This window comes from Pogoniulus pusillus, chromosome 25 (assembly GCF_015220805.1).
Source record: "Pogoniulus pusillus isolate bPogPus1 chromosome 25, bPogPus1.pri, whole genome shotgun sequence".
Classification (NCBI taxonomy): domain Eukaryota; kingdom Metazoa; phylum Chordata; class Aves; order Piciformes; family Lybiidae; genus Pogoniulus; species Pogoniulus pusillus.
Genome location: NC_087288.1, coordinates 7,074,271 through 7,090,451, shown reverse-complemented (window position 1 = coordinate 7,090,451; position 16,181 = coordinate 7,074,271). Strand labels below are relative to the sequence as shown.

The 16,181-nt window shown below is 44.7% G+C and overlaps 1 protein-coding gene across 39 annotated transcripts in view; it reads right to left on the bottom strand.

Moving 5' to 3' along the window:
* Positions 1-16,181, bottom strand: part of NRXN1 (neurexin 1) — an 841,287-nt gene that overhangs the window by 22,055 nt on the left and 803,051 nt on the right. Inside the window, exon 23 of one of the 39 annotated variants that reach the window (XM_064164294.1) lies at positions 8,259-8,547. The exons of the other annotated variants lie outside the window; for them this stretch is intronic. Coding sequence (XP_064020364.1) covers positions 8,536-8,547 — 12 coding nt within the window. The 3' untranslated portion in view covers positions 8,259-8,535. Of the gene's footprint in view, positions 1-8,258; positions 8,548-16,181 lie in introns of those variants that run through there. 39 annotated transcript variants of the gene reach the window in all.

Sequence of the window (16,181 nt, the reverse complement as noted above, 5' to 3'; positions counted from 1 at the left end):
CAGATTGTAATTGACTGAACATATTGCAAGATTCTCACTGGCATTTCTTTTATTGCTTGGATTTATGGAAGGCCCAGAGCATTCCAGCTTTAATATGTCATGGCACAGTGACACTCTCCGACTCTGTATTAAGAGAACTTTGCTTTTCAATTCGCACTTGTCAGTTTGCAGAAGAACCATGTGAATATATCCAGTAGAGTTTAGTTGGGGGTTTTTTTTTCTTTCTTCTGTAGTCTCTTCAACATTTTAGGTTTTTGGGTTTTTTTTTTGCAGTGGGAACAGAAAGTAGAAGGATGAAATATATTTGGAGATGCTGTTATTCCCTTTTGCTCTCCAATATCACTACGATGATATTGCTGAAAATGCTGAAAGCATTAAAAAGAGAAAAAAGAAAAGAAATGAAAGAAGAAAAGAAATCCAACCAAACAAGTCAAAATATTGAACTGCCTACAGCTGTTAAAAGTATTAGCAATGTAATGATGCTTTCTCCACTAATTGCACTTGCTTTCTCAGATGCACAGTCAAAAAATGAACGGGAAAGAAGCAAACAGAACTCTCATTGAGTTGAATGCTTCTTAATGAAAAGAAAGTCAAGAAAAGGGGAAAAAAACCTTAAATGCATGTGTTGTTGGAAACTATCACCCTACTTTCTTAACTAAGTTAGAATGTCCTGTTCTCTTAAATTAGTGCACTACTGCCTGAGTGCTGTGCTTAAGTCCAATGGGTTTGAGGAATCCTAGAATGGCTTAGGTTGAGGCCTCAAAGATCATCAACTCCAATCTCCACTCCATGGGCAGGGACACCTCTCAGCTAGACTCGGCTGCTCAAGGACTTTTCCAACCTAGTCTTGAACACCCTCAGGGAAGAGGCATCCACAACCTCCCTGGGCAGCCTATTCCAGAGTCTCACCACTCTTGTACTGAAGAACTCCTTCCTAAGATCCAGCCTAATCCTGCTCTCCCTCAGCTTCAAACCATTCCCCTTTGGCCTGTCTCTAGACACCCTTATAAAAAGTCCCTCTCTGGCTTTCCTGCAGGATGCCTTCAGGTATTGGAAGGCAGCTCTAAGCTCCCCCAGATTATTCTCTTCTGCAAGCTGAACAACTCCAGCTTTGTTAGCCTATCCCCATAGCAGATTCACCTGTCCAAAATGAGCTTAGACTGTTCTTTGAATAAAGAAATCAAATAAATCATGACAAAGGAGACAACCCAGGGGATGTAGGATAGAACATGCTGAAAAGGACAGAAAAGAATCTGGGTCTTCCTATCTGTCATTTCTTACAGCGCAAGAGCAAGGAGATATTCCACAAAACACTGAGGCAATCAATCTGAAGCTGACAAAATGTAATACCTTCAGTCTCAGCCACCTCTGAGAACAGTCATTTAGAAATGTAATAAGAACATCCACAGTTATTAAGGGAAATAATAGCAGAGAAATGTAAACTGTCATGCTGCTGGTCATCTCTCAAGCAATTATTAATGAGGTTAGGAAGAAGCTTTTCCATTGTGCAGGACATTTCAGAACTGCCCATTTCAAGCTGCTCTTCGCCTCACATACATGGGGAGAATAAAAAGATGGCATCATGTCGAAACAGGAGGCTAAGGATATAGCAGGCAGGAAACCACCCCTGTATGATGCAGGTGCCAACATAGAGACAGAACCCATTGCAGTGAGTTAGAGTCACAGAGTGGTAGGGGTTGGAAGGGAACTCTGGAAATGATCAAGTCCAATCCTCCTGCTAGAGAAGGTTCTCCTAGAACACGTTGGATGGTGTCCAGGTGGGCTCTGAATGACTCCAGAGATGGAGACTGCACTACCTCTCTGAGTAGCCTGCTCTGGTGCTCCACCACCCTTAATGTAAAAAAATTCCTCCTCATGTTCAGAAAGAATTTCCTATGGTCAAGGTGGTGCCCATTACCTCTGTCACTGGGCACCACTGCAAAAAAAAAACAGGTCCCATGCTTCTGACACCCACCCTTCAAACATTTCTAAGCACTGATAAGATTCCCTTCCTCGGTATTCTCTTCTTCAAGCTAAAAGGTCCCAAGTCCCTCAGCCTTTCTTCACAAAGAGGTGTTCCAGTCTCCTCCCCCCCCAGCATGTTCCTAGCCCTTTGCTATACTCTTTCAAGCAGCTCCCTGCTCTTTTTGAAATGGGGAGCCCAGAACTGGACGCAATATTTTCCCCTGAGTAGAGAGGAGGAACATAAAACACATGAAAGTTTTCCTCCATCAATTTAAGTCTGAAGATGTAAAAATCTTATTTCTGCAGAGCACAGCTAAAGCCAAACCACTGTTGTTTATCATTATTACTCTAAGTGAAGTTTTAAAGCAGAGCATATTACAGTAATAGGCTTTTCTATGTCACGCTTCAGGAATATTAATGAACAAACCCTTCTAGCACTTCTCTGGAGCAAGAAACTGCTACAGAAATACCTTCATTAACATGGGAGGCACAACAAAGAAAAGCCTATTATAAAAATGTTATGTTCTACAGGTAAAAGGCTGAGAGATAAAAGAATGAAGCCACTTCCTGAAGGTAACTGAAAAAGCCCATAAACACCAGCTATGTTATGTCCCAGTTTGATGCCATCATCACAAGGAAAACTATCTTTCCTTATAGATGAGAAAATTTATAGCTGGGGGAAACCAATCTGTAAATGTGTAATGCTGGTAAAATTAGCTGGCAGGTTAGCAAAGAGAGTTAAAATGATGAAAGGAAAAAAAAGAAATAACATTCTAAAGCATTCTAGTCATTCATTTTGTTTGCCAAGAGCCAGCTACAAACATCTTCTTGAATTCCAGATGTCCATTTCTTTTCCTCAGAGTACAACCACTGAAGCTTGAAAGTCAAGGGCTCAGCCTCTTGGTGGAAAAGCCCCAATGTTTTCCTTCAAGTGTAAAGGAAAAAAATAATTAATAATAGAAATCCCCCAAGTAACCAGTAAAGTCTACACATAGAAAGTTAACTCAGTATTGTAAAAACCACCACCAGTAAGTGTAAAAAAAGATGCTAACAAGCATTAAAACAAATATCTGGCACTCATGTATTCATAGGATGGGGACCTAAGAAAGTCACCCCTCTGTCATGGGCAGGGACACCTCCCGCTAGAACAGGTTGATCACAGCTTCATCCAACCTGGCCTTCAACACCTCCAGAGAGGGAGCATACACAATCTCCCTGGGCAGCCTGTTCCAGTGTCTCACCAACCTCACTGGAAAGAATTTCTTCCTCAGCTCCAGTCTAAATCTGCCCTCTGCAAGCTTCAACCCATTCCCTCTCATCATAGAATCAACCAGGTTGGAAGAGACCTCCAAGATCATCCAGTCCAACCTAGCACCCAGCCCTATCCAGTCAACCAGACCATGGCACTAAGTGCCTCATCCAGTCTTTTCTTGAACACCTCCAGGGACAGTGACTCCACCACCTCCCTGGGCAGCCCATTCCAATGCCAATCACTCTCTCTGTGAAGAACTTCCTCCTAACATCAAGCCTATACTTTCCCCAGCACATCTTGAGACTGTGTCCCCTTGTTCTATTGCTGGTTGCCTGGGAGAAGAGGCCACCCCCCACCTGGCTACAATGTCCCTTCCTTGCCAAAAGTCCCTTCCTGGCTTTCTTGTAGGCTCCCTTCAGGTATTGGAAGGCTGCTCTGAGATCTCCCTGGAGCCTTCTTTTCACCAGGTTGGAAAAGCCCCAACTCCTGCAGCCTGTCCCTACAGGGGAAGTGCTCCAGACCTCTGACCCTTGGATTCCTCTGGAGATACTCCAGTAGTCCCATGTCCCTCTCATTCAGGGGCACCAGAGCTGGAGGCAGTTCTGCAGGTGGGGTCTCAGCAGAGCAGAGGGGCAGAATCCCCTTCCTGTGCTGCTGCTCTCCCTGCTTTGGATGCAGCCCAGCACACAGCTGCCTTCTGGGCTGCCAGCAACCATTGCTGGCACCCACAAACTTGCTGAGGGTGCCTCAGTGCCACTGTGTAAGGGTACTTTGGTACATGTCATTGGATTTGCCATTGGAATGGGCTGCCCGGGGAGGTGGTAGAATTGCCATCCCTGGAGGTGTTGAAGAAAAAACTGAATGAGGCACTTAACGCCATGGTCTAGTTGATTGGCTAGGGCTGGGTGTTAGGTTGGCCTGGATGATCTTGGAGGTCTCTTCCAACCTGGCTGATTCTATGATTCTATGCATGGCTGAGTAACCTTCACAATTTGACTGAACTGAGGTGGAATGATCAGGCAGATTGATGGAATCACTGCAGCGTCTCTGACTATTCTTGCCACTTTAAATAACTCTGCTTTTTGTATAGTTTGCACGGCAACCAAAACTACCAGCCCAGAACTATGCAGAAATCTTACACTTAATGCATGAGAGAGACTTTGCTCAGTTACAAGAGGGAGTGTGGAAGCTCTCTGAAGTGACACTAATTCCAATCTATGGAAAAAGTACTCACACTTCTGCAAGAACAAAAGGATGTTCTTGACTGATATAAGTTAATGTATACTATGGGTGCCATGATGAATAGTACCTGAAATAAATATGAATCAAGCATGTCAATAAAGAGCTCATTAATGTCTCAGAATATTAAAAGAGATGTGGATTTCAAAGTCAATACCAGATACAAGGTCTCAAAGTCAGTATCAGATATAAACCTAATTTTTCTTGCAAGCAATTAATCACTTATTGGTGTTTGAAGAAGGGAAGTCATAGAGATGATGGGAAAAATGTTTTCCTCAGAAATAAAATGCATGAGGAAGAATTCCAGCTGAAATACCATGTCACAGCTTCTTCTTGTTCCTCCTTTTACCTAAGTAACTCTTTCCTGACACTCATACATATTTCTATCAGTAAAAGAAAGGCAAAGGATCCGTGAAAGTGAAGTGAGACAGCAGTGGCCAAACTGCAAATGAAAGCCATTGGAAGGTTTAAGACAATTTAAAATGGGGTTAAGAATTAGCTAAACCATCACTGAATATAAAGAATGCATAAACTAAATACTAAGGGCCAGCTATCAGAGTTCTTTCACCAGCAAAGCTTTGGCTGATGGGAATTTACCTGAACAGAGAGCAGCATTTGGACCTAAAGGTCTCAGAGAGCCAAGGAGCACAGATGAATAACGTGAGATAGAGTAGGATGTTTTACTTACTGCACATTATCTTTCTCTCATGCTTTTTAATTTGGATGGGAAGATTTAAACCAAATCGGTTTTCCTAAGTGAATTGCAATTGTTGCTAGCACTATGGCTAATTTGCAGGACACAGCTTCGAGCGTCCTCATTAATCAAGGATTTAAAAGTCAGAGGAAAATCCCTTATTTACACTGAGTGCCTAATAGGATAACATCCAACTGGTATCATCATAATGCACGATTGGATTAAGATGTCTCCTGGGCAGGTTGTTCAAATGCATTTAAGAAGTCATACTCCAGTTGAAAGAGATCACAAAAAAAATGTTTAAGAAGAGCAGGTGGACAACCTAGAAGGCTTGGCAGAATTTCTTTTGACTGCATCTTCTCTTGGTGTGTTTTCAGAGCTTTCTGATCAATCTTGCCTTCCTGTATCTGAAGGAAACTTACAAGAAAGCTGGAGAGGGACCTCTTACAAGGGCTTGTAGTGTAGGCTGATGACAAACTCCACATGAGCAAGAAATGGTCACTGGCAGCCCAGAAGGCAGCTGTGTGCTGGGCTGCATTCAAAGCAGGGAGAGCAACAGCACAGGGAGAGGATTCTGCCCCTCTGCTCTGCTGAGACCCCACCTGCAGAACTGCATCCAGTTCTGGTGTCCCCTGAATGAGAGGGAGATGGGACTACTGGAGCATCTCCAGAGTAATCCATGAAGATGGTCAAAGGTCTGGAGCACCTCCCCTGTAGGGACAGGCTGCAAGAGTTGGGGCTATTTCATCCTGGTGAAAAGAAGGCTCCAGGGAGATCTCAGAGCAGCCTTCCAATACCTGAAGGGAGCCTACAAGAAAGCCAGGAAGGGACTTTTGACAAAGGCTTGCAGTGTTAGAATGAGGGGGAATGGATTGAAGCTTGTGGAGGGCTGATTTAGACTGGAGCTGAGGAAGAAATTCTTTCCAGTGAGGGTGGTGAGACACTGGAACAGGCTGCCCAGGGAGATTGTGTATGCTCCCTCCCTGGAGGTGTTGAAGGCTAGGTTGGATGAAGCTGTGATCAACTTGTTCTAGTGGGAGGTGTCCCTGCCCGTGACAGGGGGGTTGGTCGCTTCACAACCCAACCCATTCTATGAATCTATGTGGTTGTACAATTTGCAATGCAGCTCACTGCAATATGTGGCTCCTTCAAAAGTTGGACACCTCTTCCCATTTCAGGAAAAGGATGGTAAAAAAAAGCTTACAATTAACATGTCAATATGAAAAATGGACCGAAGAACTACTCCCAAAAGGTCACATTTTGTAGAGCTCCAAGTCCCTGTATAATGTCACTTCTGACAATTATTCACGGGTGTGGCCCCTGCGGGAATAGGTCTTGCTTACATCAATCAGATCTGCTAGCAAAAGAAATAAGGACTTTGGAATTTGTCTCTTAGCCAAGACAGAGTTTAAAATATCACCAATCTGCCACCTTGCCTGAGGAAGGAAATGGGGACTATTTCAAGACTGCTCCTGGCCAGATCAGAAAATGATGCTCTAGTCATGGCTTAACTAGCGTGACAGTCTGTAGCTCCGGATAAATATCAAACTGCCTCGAAGGTTACTACCATGGGCTCAAAACTGGTACCAGCAATTGTGGTTGTGCCCTTCAAACAGTGCTCCTTCCATGCTCTGCAATTATAAAATACTAACTGCAAATGACTAAACAATACAGGAAAAGTCATTTTGGGTTTCTTATTCGGTTTTTGCATGGCTGGGCATAAACATATACCATCTTCTTCAGTTATTATGCATGTAAAGCCTGTTATACCTGAGGGGACCAGAGAAATATGATTTAGGAATTAAATCAGCAAATCTGAATTGTGCATTCATTAACAGCATAATGGATCCTGTATATTTTCCTCCTGTTGTATTCCACCAGCTCTCCTTTAAATCACAGCACCCTACAGCTACCCCTGAATGTAGCTCATTCCTTCCTTCTTCAATTATATACTTTATCCCATGGGAAGTGCAAGCAAATCCAAATTAAGCAACAGTTTAAAAGTAGCAGTCCTAAATTATTATATGAATTATAAACAGCACAACTGCTTCTGACTAATGCTTAAATTATTTTAGATGAGAACTTCAACAGTGTAATCAAAACTATTCTTATTTATTTGTATAGCTTTGGTGCTTAATAGCAGCCAGGCACCACTGTGCCTGCTGGGGAAGGCAGCTGGAGGTAAAAGGCTCTGCTCTGAGAAGGTTACCTCTGGATATTTTTTATGATATGCTCATTTTCAAGGGTAGAAGTTCATGTTACCCAATTTCAGTTTCAAATTGGCCTTGTCTTTCACAGCCAGCACTTCTTCTGCCTTTAGACATGTTGCTGAGGGACGTGGTTTAGCACCAGACTTGGCAGAGTTAGATAATGGCCGGTCTTGATGATCTTAAAAGGTCTTTTCCAACAAAAAACGATTCCATGACTCTATGATTTTGGACAAGATGCAAGAAATGAGTCTGAGAGAGGGGAGCAGAGGGTGAGAAGGGGCAGCACTGATAAGCACTTCCAAAATGATGCCTCAAAATAGCAGGAAGGAAGGTCAGGAAGGAAGGAGGCAGTGAAAAGCCAGGCAGGAGCCTGCGAGTGGCCAAGAGATACTGGGAACAGACGGTACCTGCAGAGCACTGCTGAGGCTACAAGCCTCTCTGAGAAAACTGCCAACATTCCAAACCCTGTCCACAGAGCACAGGAGTGAGGGCAGGCAGGGCGATGCAGGAAGCACCAACAGCACAAGAGTTAGATTTTAACAGATATACAAATATTTAGATTTTTACATACACGCATCATAGAATCATAGAACGGTTTAGGTTGGAAGGGACCTCAAGGATCATCCAGTTCCCACCCCCTGCCATAGGCAGGGATGCGTTCTGCTCGAACAGGTTGCTCAAGGCCTTGTCCAACCTGGCCTTGAACACCTCCAGGTAGGAAGCAACCATAACCTCCTTGGGCAACCTGTTCCAGTGTCTCAACACTCTCACTGGAAAGAACTTCTTCCTAGTATCCACTTTAAATATCCCCTCTGCCAGGTTAAACCCATTACTCCTCATCCTGTCATGACAAGACCTTGCAAATAGTCCCTTCCAGCCCTCCTGCAGGCCCCCTTCAGATACTGGAGGATGGAGCACACTTGTGCTGAGAAGGGAAGAAACAGAAAAAGTGAGAAATGAATGGCAAGGTAACAGGAGCAAAGGAGACAAAGCAGTAAAAGGGGATGGCCAAGGTACAAGGGACTTGTTAACAACAGCTCTGATTATGTGAAGATTAATGAGCAAGACTTTAATGGCTGTCTGAAAACAGACTTTCAAACGTAGGAGGAAGACACTAAACCTCTATCTCCTTTTTTCCCCTTTTCTAAACTGCTTGGTTACCATCTCTGCTTACTTCATTCCTCCTCCTGAAAAAGAAATAAACATAGAAAAAAAGAAAGTTTCTTCAAATACTTGCCATGCAGTTCAGAGAAAATCAGACACAAGTCAGATTTAAACAGAGGTCTCCTCAACTCAGCAGAAAGATGCAGAACTAGAGCTGTGGTATAAACAATGGGTTTGGGAATCCAATAGACAAAAGGTTTGAAACCCAGCAGAAAAAGGGTCTGGGAACCCAATAGACAAAGGGTTTGGGAACCCAGAAGACAAAGGGTTTGGGAACCCAGCAGACATGCATTGTTATATTTGTCTTCAGCTGTGGCAAACTTCCCTTTAAAAATCTGCTGTTGAAGATTTTTGTCAGTGACATGGACAGTGGGATTGAGACACCCTCAGCAAGTTAGTGGGTGACACTGAGGATGGTGAAACACTGGAACAGGTTGCCCAGGGAAGCTGTGGGTGTCCCTCCCTGGAGGTGCTGAATGTCAGGCTGGATGAGGCCTTGAGCAACCTGTTCTAGTGGAAGGTGTCCCTGCCTACGGCAGGGGTGCTGGAACAAGTCCATCTTTAAGCTCCTTTGCAACTCAAACCATTCAATGAATCTATGTTTCTGGAAGGTTTACAGAAGTCAGTTTAGAGCAGTCATTTTGTACTTTTACACTGGACTCATGAACTTCTGAGGCAGTGAGGGACTTTCTTAAAGGACCATCCCTCATCTATATTCCTTTTTCCCCTTACTTGACTATAAAAAGGAAGAATAAAGTAAGTTGAACCGATGGGAATGCTAGAAGAAAAGGACTGAGTATGAAAAATCACAACAGAATTCATGTGGAAAAAATAATAAAATCAAATCTTTTTTTTTTTTTTTTTTTTTTTTTTTTTTGGGAGGGGGAAGCAGGATAAATGGCACAATTTTCTAGCCCATATTATGTAATTTAAATTTAATTTTTCTGTGTGTGAAGCATATATCCATGCCTGGTTATTGAGACAGTTGTAGGGAGAAGCTTTAATATATCAAATTAAACAGTCATCCTATTCAACTAGCTTCTGCCTAGTGAAAATAACCTCCCATTGCAGGAGGCAGTTTGCTGAGAAAGATGCTCTCTACTAGCAGTATTATCAGCTCTAGATGAGAAACTGTTTGGACAACTGCCTCTAAAGCTGTATTTAACCTGCTATAGGTCAATCAAGTACATGGGCATCAATTGCCATTCATCCACCCACATCCAAACAGTGTTTTCCCCTGATAAAATAAAAAAAAAAAAGTTATTTCTGGACATGGGTATTAAAATGCTAATATTTCAAGTACATGCACAGTATTTATTATGTGTTTTACTATCTGCTGACATATTATTACCCTGTAATGTGAAAATACAGTAAGTAACAATCAAAATGCTTTCTCAGTGCTGGCTCTCATCTAATTAATGCCATCATGTTGCCAGAAGGCTCCTGGGTGCCCTGGTCACAGTGGGTCAGGTTGTCCATCCAGTTCATGTCAGGTTCTGTGTAACTCAATGCTTCCAGCAGAGATTTTTTAGCCTGATGTTTCTCCACTGCCAAGTTCCTGCGTTTGGTCAGTGATTTTAAATCACAGAATCAACCAGGTTGGAAGAAAACTCCAAGATCATCCAGTCCAACCTAGCACCCAGCCCTAACCAGTCAACTAGACCATGGCACTATGTGCCTCATCCAGGCTTTTCTTCAACACCTCCAGGGACAGTGACTCCACCATCTCCCTGGGCAGCCCATTCCAATGCCAATCACTCTCTCTGGCAACAACTTCCTCCTAACATCCAGCCTAGACCTCCCCTGGCACAACTTGAGACTCTGTCCCCTTGTTCTGTTGCTGGTTGCCTGGCAGAAGAGACCAACCCCACCTGGCTACAGCCTCCCTGCAGGTAGTTGTAGACTGCAATGAGGTCACCCCTGAGCCTCCTATTACCCAGGCTGCACATCCCCAGCTCCCTCAGCCTCTCCTCACAGGGCTGTGCTCCAGGCCCCTCACCAGCTTTGTTGCCCTTCTCTGGACACCTTCCAGCATTTTAGCAGCTGTCTTGAATTGAGGAGCCCAGAACTGGACACCATAGTCAAGGTGTGGCCTGACCACATGGTACAGTCTGTAATGGATGGAAATCTGGCTCTTTATTTTCACAGAATCACAGAATGTTAGGAGTTGGAAGGGACCTCCAGAGGTCATTGAGTCCCATGAGTCCCTGCTAAAGCAGGATCACCTAGGGTAGGCCACACAGGAATGCATCCAAGTTCCTCGCACGGCAGAATAAAACTGGAGCTGGCTTCCCACAAACCTAACTTTGAGTTATGGCTTTTTCAAATGCAAAGCAGTTAGTTCTGCTACTAAAGACCTGTGGCATGTCCTTATTGGAATGTCTGAATTCAAACAGACAGCACTGGCAGGATGAGGGAGAATGCCGAGGAAACAACACAATGCTTTTGGAGGACAGAGTAATTTCCTGTGAAGCTTGGTTCTGCAACTCGTTAACACCAACAAGAGTTAGCTACACATGCAGTGGAAGGAGACAATGTCTAATTGCCTTTCAATTAAGAGTTTCATTAAAGCCACGGTTTTGGAGATACAATTAATTAGACAGTTTCTGAAAGTGTACATTTGTCACTGAGGTATTTGGGGTTAGCTATTGATGCCTTTGTTTCTTAACTGTCTAACAAAGGGCATTGAAAATTAAAGTGAGAATCAGGCTACAGGAAAGCTTTGCATGTTTGGGAGATGCTCCAGGTGACTGCTGGGGGAGCAGCATCAACTTTGGATGGCCTCATTTAGCCTTCAGAAACACATGTATCAAGTCTTTCCAGGCCCTGATTTTCTTAAGTAATCACTTTCAGCAAAGGCAAATAAAGTTTAAAACTCTTATTTACATAAGAAAAGTTTATCTGCACTGCTATACTGCTGTGAATTCAATACACAGATCATCTGGTTGAAAGGAACCCTCTTCTCCAACCCCCCTGCACTCAGCAGCAGGGACACCTCCAACTAGATCAGAATGCACAGGGACACACCAAGGCTGATCTCGAATCATGAGGAACAGAGCCCTCAACCACATCCTTGGGCAACCTGTTCAGTATCTCACCACTCTCACTGTGCAGAACTTGCTCCTGATGTCCAACCTAAATCTCCCCTGCTCCACTTCCAAACCTATCACCACAAGCCTTTCTAAACAGTCCCTCCCCAGTCTTTCTGTAGCCCCCCTTCAGATATTGAAATGCAGCTCTAAGGTTTTCCTGAACCCTTCTCTTCTGCAGGCTGAACATCTCCAATTCTTTCACCCTGTCTTCATAGGAGCTGTGCTCCAGCTCTCTGGTCATCTTTGTGGTCTCCTCTGGACCCACTCCAGCAGGTCTATGTCTCTCTTGTGCTGGGGGCCCTAGAGCTGGACAGAATGCTGCTGGTGAGGTCTCAACTACGTTAGGAGAACCTCCCTCAACCTGCTGTCCATACTCTTCTTAATGCAGCACAGGGTAACAGGGCAGAGGGAGATAGGCAGAGACATAGTTTCCAGTCTGACATTGTTCAGAACCATGTTGTAAATCAGGAATCTGCCTTTTTCATCACATGGATTGACTTCTACCGAAGGCTGTCAGCCTAAGAAAACCTGGAGCTCACACAGGAGATCATTTAGATTTGACACTTAAAAATATTGTCTTCAGAGGACAAGTAGTGGTTTCCCAGAACCAAGGAGAGGAACTAAAACCTGGGAGACAATTTCTCCTGTTCTTTCCAGACTGCTGCTGATAGCATTTGGACAGTGAGGAGAAGTGGGCCAGATGTGAGTAAAAGGGAGAGAAATCAAGCTTGGAATGATGGCAAGATGGGATACTGAGACAAAGGGACAGAAAAGACTTCTAAGATCATCAAGTCCAACCATCAAACCAATACCACCACAGCCATTAAATCATGTCCCAAAATGCCACGTCCACATGTTTCACCTCCAGGGATGGTGACTCCACCACCTCCCTGGGCAGCCTGTTCCAATGCCCGACCACTCTTGCAGCAAAGAATTCTTCTCCAAATATTCAACCTAAATCTCCCCTGGCACAACTTGAGGATTTGGGAAGGTGTTAGCTTTCCATCCACTGTCAGCAATTAAATGCTAAACACCCTAACAAAAACTCCATCTTTTCTGCAGATATCCACAAGGATCTATCATCTGAAAAAATGCAAGTGCAAGACTCCCACGAAGAGTAATCTCAGCCTCAGAGATCTGCAAGGTGGATCCACAGGTTTGGGGTGTCAGTTTGACAGCATGGAGTGCAATGTGTTTCTGCTGTTTGTTAGGGTTTTTTAAAGCAACTGGCAAAAGCACAGGCAAAAACATTTGATCTGGAAAATCTGAAGTGTGAAAGGGAACAAACACCCAACAATTAGGGGAAGTGAGAACTCAAGTCTGATGTGAAGCCTTAATTCACACGCCTTGTGTCTGCACAGGCTGATGCCATCTTTAATAACATGCTGGTGGAGACTCATAACAACATATTTGGATGTCAGCTGGTGGAAAGCTACACAGTGCCAGAGAAACAAAATGTTCACACTCAAGTTGTGTATCTGGCCCATCTTTTCTCATAGTGTCATTTAAAACCGAAAGCCCACACCCATAGGGAATGATCTTAAACTTCAATGTGGCATGTACTAATGGCTCTTCTGACTGCAACAAAACCACAGGCTGTTAGGGGTTGGAAGTGACCTCAGAAGGTCAGCCAGTCCAACTCCCCTGCCAAAGTAGCAGTGTGACCAAGGGCAAGCCACACAGGAACACATCCAAGTGAGTTTTGAAAGTCTCCAGAGAAGGAGACTCCACAACTTCTCTGGGCAGCCGGCTCCAGGGCTCTGGCACCCTCACAAAGTTCCCCTGCAGCATTCCTGTAGCATCCATTCAGGCATTGGAAGGCAGCTTTAAGGTCCCTCAGAGCCATCTCTTCTCCGTGCTGAATAACCCCAGCTCTCTCAGCCTATCCTCATAGCAGAGGTGCTTCAGCTCTTGGATCATCTTTGTGGCCCTTCTCTGAACTCTCTCCAACAGCTCTACGCTGAGGACACCAGAACTGGGTGCAGTATTTGAAGGGGGGGTCTCACAAGGGCAGAGTAAATAGGGAGAATAAGGTTTTTCTTTAAAACTGAGAAGGACTGTGTGAGACCAAGGCTCAAACTCACATGGTAGTCCAGAAGTTCTTGGTGCAACCAGGATGTTCATTTGGCTTCCTAAGTATGCATGCCATCCTGGGGAAGGCTGCAATTAAGCTCCCTGAGTCTGGCAGTCTTGTCTGTTTGGGAATGCCAGAGTGACATAAGTGAAGTTCATTAAAACTGAGCTAACTCCCAGGTGGATAAATTTACACTGGACAAAAAGAGCAGAGAGCCCCTGTGAGCTTTATAGGATAGTGCAAGCTACCTCCAGCCAACTCATGGTTCTATCTCTGTGTGTCAATAGGAGTTGAAGCAGTCATACTGCACTGGTTCACTGATACTGGCATGATGGCAGCCACATGATGTGTCAGACCCTTCCTGAGGTTTGTTACACTCATGATGACATGCTCCTTCTGTCTGACTGCATAACCACATCCACTACATCTTCAGCTCTTTCCTGCAAGGACTGCATTCTGCTGTCAGGACAGCAGCCTGCACAACCACAACCATACAGACCAACCAGACATGGACCTTCTGGAACATGTCCAGAGGAAGGCCAAAATGATGATCAGAGGGTTGAAGCACCTCTGCAATAGGGACAAGCTAAAAGAACTGGGAGTGTTTAACCTGGAAAAGAGAAGGTTTCAGGGAAACCTTAGAGCTACATTTCAGTACCTGAAGGGGAGATACAGAAAGACTGGGGAGGGACTGTTCAAAAGGGCCTGTGGTGATAGAATGAGGGACAATGGTTTGAAAGCGGAGCAGGGGAGATTTAGGTTGGACATCAGGAGCAAGTTCTGCACAATGAGAGTGGTGAAACACTGAGCAGTTTGCCTATGGATGTGGTTAAGGCCACATTCCCGGAGACATTCATGATCAGCCTTGATGTGTCCCTATGCAGCCTGCTCTAGTTGCAGGTGTCCCTGCTGAGTGCAAGGGAGTTGAACAAGATGAGTTCCAACCCAATGCAATCTGTGAACCTGTGAATCTATGATAAAGTCTGCATCAAACAAACACCTCAGCCCTTCTCCCAGCAGTTCCACATCAGGCATCCAGGCAGTTTGTCACTGTCAGCAAGCCCCAGGCGCCCCATGTCGGGCAGCCATCAAAGGGTCATGTGCAAGCCTCTATGCTCGTATGAGGCTGAGGCAGCTAAAATATGGTCTCTTGACCTTCACAGCAGTGCAGTGCAGTGCAGCACCTTAGTACAGGGTGAGGGTGAGACAGGGAGGAGGAAGAATGCTCCCCCCTTTGTTTTGTTTAGGCCTCTATACAAAAAACATGTAATGGCTGGATTCTCCTGATTTCCTGATTCCCCGGATTCCTTAAATCTGAGCAAAGCTACAGAACTGCCTTCACACACTGCCCACCACTGACTTCTCACGTCTTTGGTATTCTTTTGTCTTACACAAAGGTCCCACCCTCCTCCTCCTCCACTGCTGCTCTCTGGAGGTCTGTCCTTTGATGCGTGAGGCCTTTCTCTTCTCCCTAATATCACTGCAAGATCCATTTTGTTATAACCCCTGCTCTCCATTTTCTCCCTGCTGCAAGACTTCTAATTAGCCTGCCAGATGATCGAAGCCCTCCATTGCCCTCAGTGCTCTACCTTCTGCAGTCATTGTTCAGACTTCACTGCATCATTCTAAGACCCAGGGTGGGGAAAAAAAATCATCTGTTGCTCCCTGTTCATCATGATAATGGAGCAATACTCTTTGCTTAATGTCACCATGAACCCAAATGTTAACTTTACCTTCAAGTTAACTTAATGTCACTTAAAGTTATCAATGAACTTTAATGTCTGTCATAAACTTCAACACAGAGGAGCAAGATTTTGAGCTGACAGGAGTGCAAGTACTTCCTGCAAAGTGCTGCTCTACTCCTCTTCTCCTGGATCAGGTATCAAGCAAAACAAGAACAAAACAGTCTTCAAATGCACAGGAATGTTTTACACGGCAACACTAAACTCCTTGGCCACTCTGTGATGCAAGACTTGGGGCAGGAATTGGAAGAGAGAAGGCTAAGGGGGAATTTTGTCAATGCTTAGAAATGCTTTCAGGCTGGGATTCAGAAGGATGGGACTGGTCTTTTCCAGTGGTGCCCAGTGAAGGCACAAGAGGTAATGGGCACAAGCTTCACATCGTGAAGTTCAGTCTAAACATGAGGAGGAACATCTTTAGCTTGAGGGTGGTGGAGTGGTGGACCAGGCTACCCAGACAGGTAGTGAATTGTCCCTCACTGGGGTAAATTAAAACCTGCCTGGATGTCACCCTATGCAACCTGTTCTGTGTGAACCTGCTCTGGCAGGGAGGGATCATGGAATCACAGAATGTCAGGGGCTGGAAAGGACCTTGAAAGATCATCCAGTCCAGTGCCCCTGCCAGAGCAGGATCACACAGGAATGCGTGCAGGTGGGTTTTGAATATCTCGAGAGAGGAAAACTCCACAACTCCCCTGGGCAGCCTGTTCCAGTGTTTTGTTGGACTCAGTGATGTCCAGAGGCTCTTTCCA